We start from the raw sequence: 13,723 nt of genomic DNA on the forward strand, positions 1-13,723 counted from the left end.
AAAAAACTGAAATATCACCTTTAAAAAAAGTATTCAGAACCTTTACTCAGTGCTTTGTTGGAGCACCTTTGGCAGCGATTACAGCCTCGAGTCTTTTTGGGTATGATGCTACAAGCTTGGCACACCTGTACGTGGGGAGTGTCTACCATTCTTCTCTGCAGATCCTTTGAAGCTCTGTCAGGTTGGATGGGGAGCGTCGCTGCACACCTATTTTCAGGTCTCTCCAGAGATGTTCGATCGGGATCAAGTCCGGGCTCTGGCTGGGCCACTCAAGGACATTCAGAGACTTGTCCCGAAGCCACTCCTGCCTTGTCTTGGCTGTGTGCTTAGGGTTGTTGTCCTGTTGGAAGGTGAACCAATCGCCCAGTCTGAAGTTCTGAGTGCTCTGGAGCAGGTTTTCATCAAAGATCTCTCTGTACTTTGCTCTGTTCATATTTCCCTCGATCCTGACTAGTCTCCCAGTCCCTGCCACTGAAAAACATCCCCACAGCATGATGCTGCCACCACCATGCTTCACCGTAGGGGTAGTGCCAGGTTTCCTCCAGACATGACGCTTGGCACTCAGGCCAAAGAGTTCAATCTTGGTTTCATCAGACCAGAGAATCTTGTTTGTCATGGTCTTAGAGTCCTTAAGGTGGAGGCTGTCATTTGCCTTTAACTGAGGAGTGGCTTCCGTCTGGCCACTCTACCATAAAGGCCTGATTGGTGGAGTGCTGCAGAGATGGTTGTCCTTCTGGAAGATTCTCCCATCTCCACAGAGGAACTCTGGAGCTCTGTCAGAGTGACCATCGGGTTCTTGGTCACCTCCCTGACCAAGGCTCTTCTCTCCCGATTGCTCAGTTTGGCCGTGTGGCCAGCTCTAGGAAGAGAATTGGTGGTTCCAAACTTCCTCCATTTGTTATGCATACATGTTTGCCTGCACCACGAAGACCAAGGAGCTCTCCAAACAGGTCACGGACAAAGTTGTGGAGAAGTACAGATCAGGGTTTGGTTATATAAAAAATTCTGAAACTTTGAACATCCCACAAATCACCATTTAAATCCATTATTTAAAAAAGGGAAAGAATATGGCACCACAACAAACCTGCCAACTCACGGACCAGGCAAGGAGGGCATTAATCAGAGAGGCAACAAAGAGACCAAATATAACCATGAAGGAACTGCAACCTCCACAGCGAAGATTTGAGTATCTGTCCATAGGACCACTTTAAGAACAAATTTTTATTCTTTTACAACCAGCCAAACCCGGACGACACTGGGCCAATTGTGTGCCGCCCTATGGGACTCCCAATCACGTCTGGTTGTGATACAGCCTGGATTTGAACCATTGTGTCTGTAGTGATGCCTCTAACACTGACCGCTGTGCCACTGCGCCACGTACAGCCCACCCTTCTCTTTACAGACAGGAAAACTAGCCAGTTGAGTTATTTAGACCACGCAGCACCTCTCTTGACTGGCTAACATGAGAAAGATGCGTGCTGGCATCTGAAAATCATGTTTTTTTCGATCACGGTTAATTGTAAAAAATACGATCATAATCATATCCGTTACGATACTCGTTTTGTCTGACTACTTGGCACACCTCTACTTTTCTACAGAAATAGCAACATTCGTGCAGTTAGCTAGATAACATTGACTAGACCATAAAGCAACACACACGGACATGCTTTGCCAAACTACGCTACTGCCACCTTCTGGTTTGGAATATTTTAACAAGGCTGAGTGGCTGACGACTTCATGGTCTTTGCTGCGTGAACACCGAGATTGACTGCCAACAGTCTGTTTAGAGGTGTTTAGTTCTGTCGGCAGGCAAATGTTTGACAGTCTGTGCTATTATACACTGTAGACGACATCATAATAGCTAAGTTTCCATCCAATTTACAATAGATTTTCATGCCGAAATTCAAAAATCTGCATAAAACAATATGTACATTTTCCACCAGAGATGTGTTTCCATCAAACAGACTTTTTATGGATAAAAGTCTGTGCGTGATGATGTAGTGCACATAAAAATAACTTCTGCCACTAAATTCCCATGTACCGAAAGAAAAATACAAGTTAAATGGATTTCCATCACATTTTCAACTCTAACGATAGTTTTATCACAAAAAAATGTTGGGTTATATATAGCAAATGTGCCCACTCTGGCCTTAGCGCTTTAACCAACAGTTCTCAGACACAGTGCAGGTAGGCTACCTACATTTTCAGATTATTATGGAGAACAGTGATGTAATTAGTATTTGTCAAGCGGCAGCCAAGCATCGATCATCATGTCACCAGATTAAAGACCTTCGATATTTATTGGAAAGGAGCATCAAGCTCGTCGCCTTGCAGATTCACCACCCTGTGAAGTTCATCATGTATTTAGTCTGTAGCTTAATAAACTGCATGCTTTCCCGTGTGGTAGTGGGAGGACCACACGTGTCATTGTTTGACTCCAAGTTTACTTCGATATGATGGTTATTATATCAATATTTGCACATAAAGGTGCTTCCACCCACGTTTCCTGCATAATTAATTTTACCTACACAAAAATATATCCCACCATGTCGAACAAATTTTTTGTTGCCGTTTATTAAAATTGTACCGGCATTTCATGTTTCCATCAGCCCGGTCATTACTTTTTTTTCATGCGTCAGGTCATTCATCCACGTGAAATGGTTGGATGGAAACGTGGTTAGTGACTAGAACAAATGAGAACACAGACATTAGACACACACACACACACAACCACACACTCTCATTGAAAACCGCCAGACATGGTCAGTCAGTCAAGAGTTACAGGACTGGGGCTACAGGATGTGTGTAGCAGCACTCTGTCTACAAAGCGACAGAGAGTAGAGAGAAACACACAACCCAGCTTTTCCTCTGTTACCACAGCCATGAGGGTATGGATGAAGATTGAGAGATCCTATGGCTGACCAGAGCTTATTAGTGGATGTCCATTCTGGCCATGGGGCAAAGGATTAGCCTAATAATCCAATCAGAGTGTTGTTTTAGGTATAGGCCCAATAGACCCCTCCTCCTCCTCAGCTCAGCGGATTACCAGGAGGAGGAAACGGATCCGAGTTCCATCACCTGACGCATGGTTGTTGTCTTCCTGACCAGGTCAGTGTGTTAGGATACAACTCAGCACAGCCACAACACTTCAGAGCTGTCTGCCACGAAGTCTCCTGCGACTACATCATACACAGGACCAGGGCAATTACTATCTTTTGATCCAGAGTTTGTCTCCAGTGGAAGTTGAAATACAAACCTGAGAGGAAAGAGAGAATATTAAAGAAAATAGGAAAAAGAAATAAGATGATGATGGAAAATATGAGCTGGGTTGTCAGTCATTTTGAAGCGTGAGGGTTGGAAGGAGAATTTGTATGGCTAGGTTGTGGCTTGTGGGCCCTTTGCTCCACTTGGAGCTGAAGGAATAAGACAAGTAAGTTAAGTTGTGCCCCTTGAAAGTCTGGGACAATGATGCTGTGTTTTGGGGGCCGCAGACGGAACAGGCACCACCACATCCACTGGAGTGAAGAGGACTGTCTACTGGCTAATGAGACTCAGGTTATTTCCAACCCTGCCTACCTGGACACAGGTAACAGAAACCTGTACACTAAACACTGCGCAGCAGCAGGTTAGCAGATCGTTATGACTAACAGCTGAGTTGAAGCAGCAAGCTCTCAAAGCAGTTCTTATCTGGAGTATGAATCTATTTGCTAGCTATTATTTGAGCAGTGTTTTCATAAAATTTGTTTGACCATTTTTTAAACATTTACCTTGTGCTTTTGTGAGGATTTTTTTGCCAAATCAGAAAACTTTGACTTGTTTCGTATTTGAGAAACCTGTCTGAAAGACAGTATCCACAACCCAGACTTCCTGGAAATATGCTTGGGAGGTCTTGAAGGGGTCTTGAAGGGGGCCTTCACCACATAACAATAAACTGTACTAGACGATGACAGTGACCATTGTACTGTAGGAGTGTGAGAACATCCACCACTTCTACCACACTCATTCTCATACTCAGTATCTACTCATGTTATGCAAAAACGACACTTGCTAACACCTAGATGGAGAAATATAGTTTTCATGTTAGGTATAAAGTCACCTTTTGGAAAATTAGGCTATTACTATTTTGAACAGAGTAGTGCAACCGATTGAAAACGTGTCTGAATCTTTCAAGGGCCTCGTGTTTTTCTGCATAGAGAACAGTTGTTTTCCTTTGTATGACTCAGTTGACACATGATGTCTGGGTGCTGTTTTGCATCAGTCAGTCAGTCAGACATAATCTGTACAGATGTCCTGTCGGAATCATGGCCTCATACAACCCTGGTTCTCTACATGTGCTCTGATGACTAATTACTATAGTAATTGTAACAACATGTTCATATAATGTTGTTACCAGTATAATTGCAATTTAACTACAAAGGTATAAAAGCAACTAAAGAGTTTTTTTGGTGCCATGTATGGATTTTAAACTGTACTAGACGATGGTTCAAGGTGTGTTCTAAAATCAGGTACCTTATTTTGCAGTTATAGCCTACTTATAAGGAGGGCCTTCATCTAAAGTGAGGCTATTTTCTAGTGGCCCTCAACAGTATGTTTCTCTCTGTAACCACATAGTGCACTGCTTTTGACTGCACCATCAATTGCCTCAGTGTCCCATGTAGATAAGAGTATTGAATTTGTGCTGTGCCATTATTGACTGGTTCCCGTTTGATTGACCAAGCCTAATTGAACACCAAAGCTCTGCCAAAGCAGAATGTGGAGCTGCAATATGGCAAATTAATCAGTGAAATGACATTAAAATAACAAGTTTATTGCAACCAATCTGTTCCTAACAATGACTTATGAGATATTAATTGTTCCTCTCAAAGGGTTAATTTACTTTGTCAGAGATGGCCCCAAAACCAGATTTGTGATTATTATTAGTTAGTTAATGATGACTTTTGTATGAAAACAAAGTCTTTCAGTAATTAACAAAACTGTAAAAATAAAATGCCACCTGCCATAAAATGTATCTACGTTTAGTGCTGTTAGGTTAGGTGACTGCGATTAATCTTACTTTCACACAATTAGGCTACTCTGCCTTGAGCTTTCCTAGTTTCTTTTTTTTACAGTGAGAGCTACAGAATTTTTTCTCCCAATCTTGCCCTTTAAAGCTATCCGACCCAACTGTGTGCAACCCATGTGGTCTGCCTTTGGCAGACCCTAGGATTAGCAGTGCTTTAAGTAGCGTCTAAAACCTGGCTATTTGGAAGTTGTGTGCCAGGAATGCACTGGTACTTCCACTCCCTGTTTCTCCTTCTCTTGTGAGCCATGGGAAAATCTCTGCCTTTTTTGTGTCCCCTCTCCCCGTTTGTTTGGTTGTAGATAACTAGATGGAAAGGGAGACTGGGAGAGAGAGAGAGAGCAAAAGGGAGATGGGGGAAGGTAGAGAGAGGCAGAGAGGGAAAGACTGAGAGGAAAGGAGGCCGAGTGAGGCCCTGGAGACACACAGTTCTCTTTCATAGCAGTTTGTTTTGGGGATCCTGCCTTTGTTGACTGCAGCAGCAGCAGTGGATGCTCAGCTCCCTCTTCCCTGGATCCTATTCTTACTGTTCACCGTCGTCCATTTTACTCTGTGGGGGCTGAAATGCCTCTAGAGATCCCGAAGGAAACTCTGCTCAGGGAGTTAGTGTGCTTTAATGCCGAGCGACAACCCCGTTTGGATCTGGTCCTTGTTTTCCAACTGTCCCGAGGGGTAGGGAGGCTGCTGGAAAGTTCAAACAGACATACTGCCTCAAGCTATGTACGGCAGGCAAGGGCTCAGAGATGAACAGTTTTGTCTGCACCGGTCGGCAGAAAAAGGAATGCTCATAACTCACAACTCGCCAAGAAGGAGAGGATGTCTCAGTTTTTCAAATTTTGCTCAAGGCCTCGCATGTATGACCAACATGCATTTGGTTGTTCCAAAGCAAACACTGGAACGGTTGTTTTAGCTGCTGCTCACCCTCACGGCGGACAGGTAGAAGTAGAACAAAGTAGAAATGAGGAGAGAGTGCAGCCAGCGACCCACCGTCCTGCAGCCTGTTGCAGTGCTGCTGTTGAATGCTGAGTATAAGTCTCTAGGGTTATGCAGGTGGCACAGAAGCTTTGCTCAGGCTTGTTTGACTTATTATTTTTTTTCTTCATGTCAAAGGTTAAGGATTATGGCTGGGGTAGGAATGCAGCCTGGAAGTGAGGGACTCGGAGAGCAACCGTAAACACCGCCACACTGTGGAGAGAAGTGTGAGTGTGTGTGCACATGCGTGTGTGTTTCAATCGGGCTAGATTGTGCATGCCTGTGTGTGTGAGGGAGTGCAGGGCCGTGCCATGCTACTACTGAGCAGTCAGGCAACGGAGCGGACTATCCCCGGGGCCACAAGTAAAGCTGTAACAGCCCACCAGTCAGGAGGAGGTAAGACCACGGTGGACCACATTTCTGTCATCCTGAATGGAACTCTGGGCCGTGAGGAGGTGGGTTCGAGGTCGGTGGCGGGCCAGGCCGCCCGATATGCCGCACTGGAGCAAAGTCATCCTGCAGCCGGGAGCACTGGGGCACGACAGCAGGCGCTGCAGGGGGAGGAGGGACGCTTCAGCCTGGGCAGGACACGGCAGGATCTTGGCAGGTGGCCCTCCCTGAGCCACATAAGCAGAGTGGAGAGGAGGAGGGAGGATGCAGTGCAGGAGGAGGAGGAGGAGGAGGTAGAGAAGGAGGACGGGGGAGAACTGACAACGGACCGGTTTCTCCAACTGCAACAGCCCTACAATAACTCAGCAGCAGCCCAACCTCCTCAGTCAGACTGGGAGACTACAGCGGTAGGAGTAGAGGTAGATACAGCCACAGCAGCTCCAGAGCAACAGAAGACCCAGGTAGAGACCCAGGGGCAGGACATTTCTCCCCAGTACGAAGGGTCTCTCCCTGGGCATAATGGTGGTGTTCTGGCTGGTGGTGGCCGTCTACCCCTGGCTGTGCTCCGCAGGAAGCCATCCCAGGACAGTGCTGCGCCAGACAGCAGGAGAGTGGTGAGCATGTATGGAGCCCCAGCCTGGCAGCAACAAGGCTCGCTAAGTGACCAGGACAGAACAGACAAACCCAGGAGGCCCAGGAGTGTGTGCATGCTGGGAGGCCCCAACCTCAAAACTGCCCTGTTGCAGCTTGGGTCCCACAGGTCCCACTCCGAGCAGAGCTCCAGAAGGGTGGCTACAGGATTTCTGGACGGTCCCCCCCAGCAGTGCTGGACCAGGAGGGCAGAGCTGCGGGCGGTGGACGGCCTCAAGCCGGGGGTGCTTCCTCAGCGGACAGTGGCTGAGGAGAAGGTGGTCCCCAGGGTCCGGCAGCAGACCTGGAAACAGAGACCAGTCAGTATGACAATGTTGGAGCTGAGGAAGAAGGCCTCTGGGTCTCAGGACGAGCTGGATAGCCATAGGGGAAGCCAGGGGGGAGGTCTGTTCGGTCGCTGGAGGCTCTTTGGCCGACCAGCCCAGGACAAGGAGAAGGATAAGGAGGGAGCCCGATCCCCAGGTTCCAAGCCCCCCAGCAAGCTGGATGTCCCCAAGAAGACCCTGAGCTCCCTACGCAGGAGTCTCAGTTTGCGGATCAGGAGGAACCGGCCGCGGGGGAGAGTGGAAATATCCGAAGTGACAGCAGAGGAACGCTCACGCACTAAAAGTATCGGGCATGAGACATCTCTCCCCTCGCGGCCCTTCTCCTACCTCACCGGGAGGTCCCTACCACCCCCTTACGAGAGGGACAATGATGGAGGGATGCAGAACATTCAGTACCACAGCCAGGGCAAGGTCAAGGTGATGGAGGTGCCCTTCTACCCAGCCAGACTGTCCTCCTCCACTAAACCAGCCCATGAGGAGCCCAGCGTGTGGCAGCTCATAGCCAGCCGCTTTAGGAGGAAGGAGCAGCAACAACCGCCCAACGGTAAATGTAAACTCCAGCCCCAACCCCCGAGCAAAGAGACTCAGACTGGCAAATATCCCCTGGCTGGGAATAAAAAGCCTCAGTTAGTTTCCATAGAGACTCTGGCAGGCGTCGACTGCAGCAAAGGTCAAGGTAAGATTCCTGTAAGATTGATGAACATATTCCCCAGCACTTATTGCCCCGAGTTCTGTACAGCCCCCCCTCAACCACTCTGTGAAAAAGTTCCCTTTTTATAGTTCAACAAGAACAGGGGTATGCTGCTCTTAGGAAAAAGGGCAAATTGAAAACACATGGAAGGGAAGGTTTAGGTTGAAGTGGCATTTCAAGGCTTCGGGCCCCAGAGGTTAGAAACCATTCCTCTTTTACCTTTTGTGTTTTGTTAATTTACTTTTCCCTCAATGCATTCCGTTTCAAATGCAGTTGTGTTCTTATTCGGCTTGTAATCACTGAAAACTTTTTGCATCACAGAGTGTATGCATGTAATTTGGATTACTTCTACCGAGAGATGAGGGTCTTGCCTGTTCTCTCATATGAGTTTGCCTTGTCCATTTATGATGCTTTAAGTTAACATTAGCTGTTTGATTAGTAACAGTATGGGTGGTTGGTACAGTACTATACAGTCTGCTCCAGAATCTCTGTTTCGCAGAGACCGAGCCAGTGTGGTTGGTAATGCATGCCCTAAATAATGCCGCTGGCCTCGTAGGGACACAGCTAAAAGCAGGAGGCATTAAAATGGTCAACGGTGGTGACGTGCCATTGAGATGCTTTTGGCAGCCAACCAGGGCTAAATTAGGAGGGCTTACACACTGTAATGATGGGGAACTGAGAGAGCGACATCTTAAGCACTGTCTTTAGCTAGCCCAAATCAAATCAAGTTTTATTTGTCACATGCGCCGAATACAACAGGTGTAGACCTTACCGTGAAATGCTTACTTACAAGCCTTAACCAATGCAGTTCAAGAAATAGAGTTAAGAAAATATTTTCTAAATAAACTAAAGTAAAGAAATGTAATAAAATCTAAAAGTAACACAAGAAAATTACATAACAATAATGAGGCTATATACAGGGGGTACCGGTACTGAGTCGATGTGCGTGGGTACAGGTTAGTCGAGGTAATTTGTGAAGTGACTATGCATAGATAGTAAACAGCGAGTAGTAGCTGTGTAAATAGTCGATATAATAGTCCGGGTGGCCATTTGATGAATTGCTCAGAGTCTTATGGCTTGGGGGTAGAAGCTGTTAAGGAGCCTTTTGGACCTAGACTTGGCGCTCCGGTACCGCTTGCCTTGCGGCAGGAGAGATTACAGTCTATGACTTGGGTGACTGGAGTCTTTGACAATTTTTGGGGCTTTCCTCTGACACCGCCTGGTATATAGGTCCTGGATGTCAGGAAGCTTGGCCCCAGTGATGTACTGGGCTGTACGCACAACCTTCTGTAGCGTCTTACGGTCAGATGCCGAGCAGTTGCCATACCAAGCGGTGATGCAACCGGTCAAAATGCTCTCGATGGTGCAGCTGTATAACATTTTGAGGATCTGGGGACCCATGCCAAGTCTTTTCAGTCTCCTAGTGCTGCTCTTTTAGCGTTGACAGTGTGGGATCCAGTGTGCATTTGAGAAGTTACTCATCGAAGTTGAATGAGAAACGCAACAATGAGCTATAGCGATTTGTCCATGTGTTGAAAATACTTATGTTTGCTGTATATCCCTTGCAGTTTAGTTAAAATCTGAATTAAGCATTGCTCTTTTCATAAAGGCATTTTATGACACGTTGCACAATGTTGAACTTGAAAACCTGTATCTGACAGGTTTGCTCCAAATGCATCGCATGACACAACACACGTTCTAGTGTTACATCATATTTACATAATTAAGCAAAATCCACCACTCAGACCTCTGTAATCTACAAGAGAAGAATGAAAGATGAAGGTTTGAAAGGTTTATTCAAATTTAGTGAAGTTCAGATTGAAAACAGAGACTTTTAGGGAAGCATGTCTTAGTTTATTCTCTGTGAAAAAAACACTTATCAAGCCTGAAAACGTTACAAGTACTTTGGATTGATAAGCTTTAGCAAAGGTTTGTTCCCGTCTGATCCTTGGCTCTTAATAAGGGTGCACAGGTAGATGTCATGATTTGCAATTTTCTTTGTTTTCCCTGTACGATTGTTTTACCAAGGTCACCAAAGTCTTTGTAGTAGTGTTAAGTGCACATTTAGTGATATCTGTGACTGTCTATGTAGTGTAGTCGAACTTGGAGAAGGCAGTCGGTCAGGCAGTAGGAATGTAGGTGTGTCGATCACACTGACTACAAGCTAGGTGTTCAATGCCAAGGGCGGGCCTAACTGCCTGTCTCTACCTGCCTAAGTGTTTGACAACCCTACCTGCATGGCTGCAAAATGTATCCTAAGAGCTCTGAACTCCAGCCCTTAGTTAACACACACACACACACACACACACACACAATAGTCACATTAGTCGGCATTACAATATCATTTCTCTGGCTATTGATGACACCACGGCTGAGGTGTTGAGGCCCCTGTCCCCACTCACCTCCTCACTCCCACCCTCACCCCACACCGGTGGGTGAACAAAGCCATTCCTGTCAGGCCCGTGGAAGGGACAACTATCTGACTATTTGGTCAGATAATGGCTCTTTCCCGAGGTGGAGTCAGTCAACACTGCACTCCATCTTAGACCTGGGTTCAAATAGGATTTGCCTGCAGCAATTGAACCAATGGAATGATCTAAAAAAAAAGTGTGAACCCCGCCTACCTGACACTCAAACAAATGCTTAACGTATTTGGAAGATTTCAAATAGTACTTGAACCCAGGCCTGCTCCATCAAACACACGATGTGCGTTAGACTAGGCTGCCCTGAGACTAGAGAAAAGTTTAGCTGTTTCTCAATCTGACATGCCGTACACGTCATTGTTTTGTAGGTCTAGTCAGGCTGGCAAAATGTTCACTGTGGTACATTTATCTTGCCTAGAATTGACATGACTCATTGAGATTTGTCCAAAGTCTCCTGTGTGTCAATGTGCAGTCTCTATTCGTTCGTCTCACGACTGCTCTCTTTTAAGAGATCCATTAAATTGTTTGTGGAGCGTTTAAGAATGCCCTGGCATTTATTATTTTTAATTCCACAGCGAACTGAAGTTCATTCATGAAAAGTTTTTGTATTTCAGGTTTGGGATAGGGTTTAAACAGAAAAACAACTCCACGGTTAAGTTTAGCCATTAATTAAGATTGGCCTTTCTAACTCATTGTGGACAGATGGCGCAGCGGTCTAATCAGCCAGCTCCTGCTCCATATACTGCAAGTTCAATCCAATGATTCATATATACACTAGATCACAGACAGGAGGCGCTGTTTTGAAGCTACAGCACCTCCATCTTGGCACTCCCCCACCTTTGTAAAAACTATTTTGGAAGCAAAAATGCATTTTTTTTAATGTCCAGATTTGTTTTTGCTATATTTGTTCTATTACAGACACCTTAATGCATACTTTAAATTATATTATGTGAGTTAACGTAAAAATATATGAAAACATTTTCCTTAAAGTATAATTTTTTGAAAGTTCTAATGTGACTGTTCACACGATATAAAAAAAAATACGTAAATACACTGAACAAAAATATGTAAAGTGTTGGTCCCATGATTCATGAGCTGAAATAAAAAATCTCAAATGTTCTTTGTGTACAAAAAGCTTATTTCTCTCATGTGGTGCACAAATTTGTTTACATGCCTGTTAGTGACCCTTTCTCCTTTGCCAAGATAATCCATCCACCTGGCAGGTGTGGCATATCAAGAAGCTGATTAAACAGCATGATCATTACGCAGGTGCACCTTGTGCTGGGGACAATAGAAGGCCACTTTAAAATCAGCAGTTTTGTCACACAACACAATGCCACAGACGTAGCAAGTTGAGGGAGCCTGCAATTGGCATGCTGACTTTAGGAATGTCCACCAAAGCTGTTGCCAGAGAATTTAATGTTAATTGCTCTACCATAAGCCGCCTCCAACGTTGTTTTAGAGAATTTGGCAGTACACCCAACTTGCCTTACAACCGCAGACCACGTATAACCACTCCAGCCTAGGACCTCCACATACGGGTTCTTCACCTGTGGGATCGTCTGAGGGGGTTGGGGGGCTGCTGAGGGGTATTTTGTTTGTAATGAAGCCCTTTTGTGGGAAAAAACACATTCTAATTGGATGGGCCTGGCTCCCACCCATGGGCTGCACCCCTGCCCAGTCATGTGAAATCCATAGATTAGGGCATAACACATTTTTTTCAATTGACTGATTACCTTATATATGAACTGTAACTCAGTAAAATCTTTGAAATTGTTGCATGTTGCATTTATATTTTTGATCAGTATAAATGTAATTTGGTCCGTGAAACATTTATTTGAAATATTGTAGAATCCCATTAATATCTATGGAAGACTGCTCCTTCTGGGGTATGCTAATATGGCCGACCGGTGGCTTCAAAGCCTCTCACTGGCCAATACATAGCAACAGAAATCCAGGGTTTACTTGTACAGTGCATTCGGAAAGTATTCAGACCCTTTGACTTTTTCCACATTTTTGTTACAGCCTTATTCTAAAATGGATTCAATGTTTTTTTCCCCTCATCGATTCACTCACAATACCCCATAAGGTCAAAGCAAATACAGGTTTTTAGACATTTTGCAAATGTATAAAAAAACAAAAAAAACATCACATTTACATAAGTATTCAGACCCTTTACTCAGTACTTTGTTGAAGCACCTTTGGCAGTGATTACAGCCTTGAGTCTTCTTGGGTTTGACACTACAAGCTTAGCACACCTGTATTTGGGGAGTTTCTCCCGTTCTTCTCTGCAGATCCTCTCAAGCTCCATCAGGTTAGATGGGGGGCGTCGCTGCACAGCTATTTTTAGGTCACTCCAGAGATGTTCGATCAAGTTCAAGTCCGGACTCTGGCTTGGCCACTCAAGGACATTAAGAGACTTATCCTGAAGCCACTCCTGCGTTTTCTAGGCTGTGTGCTTAGGGTCGTTGTCCTGTTGGAAGGTGAACCTTTGCCCATCTGAGGTCCTGAGCACTCTGGAGCAGGTTTTCATCAAGGATCTCTCAGTACTTTGCTCCGTTCATCTTTTGATGGAGGCCAGTGTGTTCTTGGTGACCTTCAATGCTGCAGAACTTTTTTGGTGCCCTTCCCCAGATCTGTGCCTCAACTCAATCCTGTCTCGGCGCTCAATGGACAATTTCTTCGACCTCATGGCATGGTTTTTGCTCTGACATGCTCTGTCAACTGTGACCTTATATAGACAGGTGTGTGCCTTTCCAAATCATGTCCAATCAATTGAATTTACCACAGGTGGACACAAATCAAGTTGTAGAAACATCTCAAGGATGATCAATGGAATCAGGATGCACCTGAGCTCAATTTTGAGTCTCATAGCAAAGGGTCTGAATACTTATGTACCTAAATACATCTGTTTTATATGTTTTATAAATGTGCAAAAAAGTCAAAAAAAATGTTTTTGCTTCGTCATTATGGGGTATTGTTTGTAGATTGATGAGGGAAGAAAATTATTTAATCCATTTTAGAATAAGGCTGTAACGTAATTTTTTGGGGAAAAAGTCAAGGTGTCTGAATACTTTCCGAATGCACTGTATCATTGGTTCAATCCCAACTCTGGGCACTCATTGTGGACGGTTTTAGGTGTGTTTCCTGATGTCCTGGGGACCTGCAAATACGAAAAATGTCAACTTAAATCTGGAGTGATGTCTCTGTT

General features: G+C 45.1%; 1 protein-coding gene across 3 annotated transcripts in view; it reads left to right on the forward strand.

Moving 5' to 3' along the window:
- The window catches only part of LOC129824156 (arf-GAP with GTPase, ANK repeat and PH domain-containing protein 3-like), a 225,527-nt gene that overhangs the window by 86,251 nt on the left and 125,553 nt on the right, over positions 1-13,723 (forward strand). The window contains exon 1 of one of the 3 annotated variants that reach the window (XM_055883569.1): positions 4,364-8,074. The exons of 1 other annotated variant lie outside the window; for it this stretch is intronic. In XM_055883569.1, the coding sequence (XP_055739544.1) occupies positions 6,343-8,074 (1,732 nt within the window). In that variant the 5' untranslated portion in view covers positions 4,364-6,342. Of the gene's footprint in view, positions 1-4,363; positions 8,075-13,723 lie in introns of those variants that run through there. One more of the 3 variants, XM_055883568.1, reaches the window with a different exon arrangement.

The sequence above is a fragment of the Salvelinus fontinalis genome, chromosome 26 (assembly GCF_029448725.1).
Source record: "Salvelinus fontinalis isolate EN_2023a chromosome 26, ASM2944872v1, whole genome shotgun sequence".
Taxonomy (NCBI): domain Eukaryota; kingdom Metazoa; phylum Chordata; class Actinopteri; order Salmoniformes; family Salmonidae; genus Salvelinus; species Salvelinus fontinalis.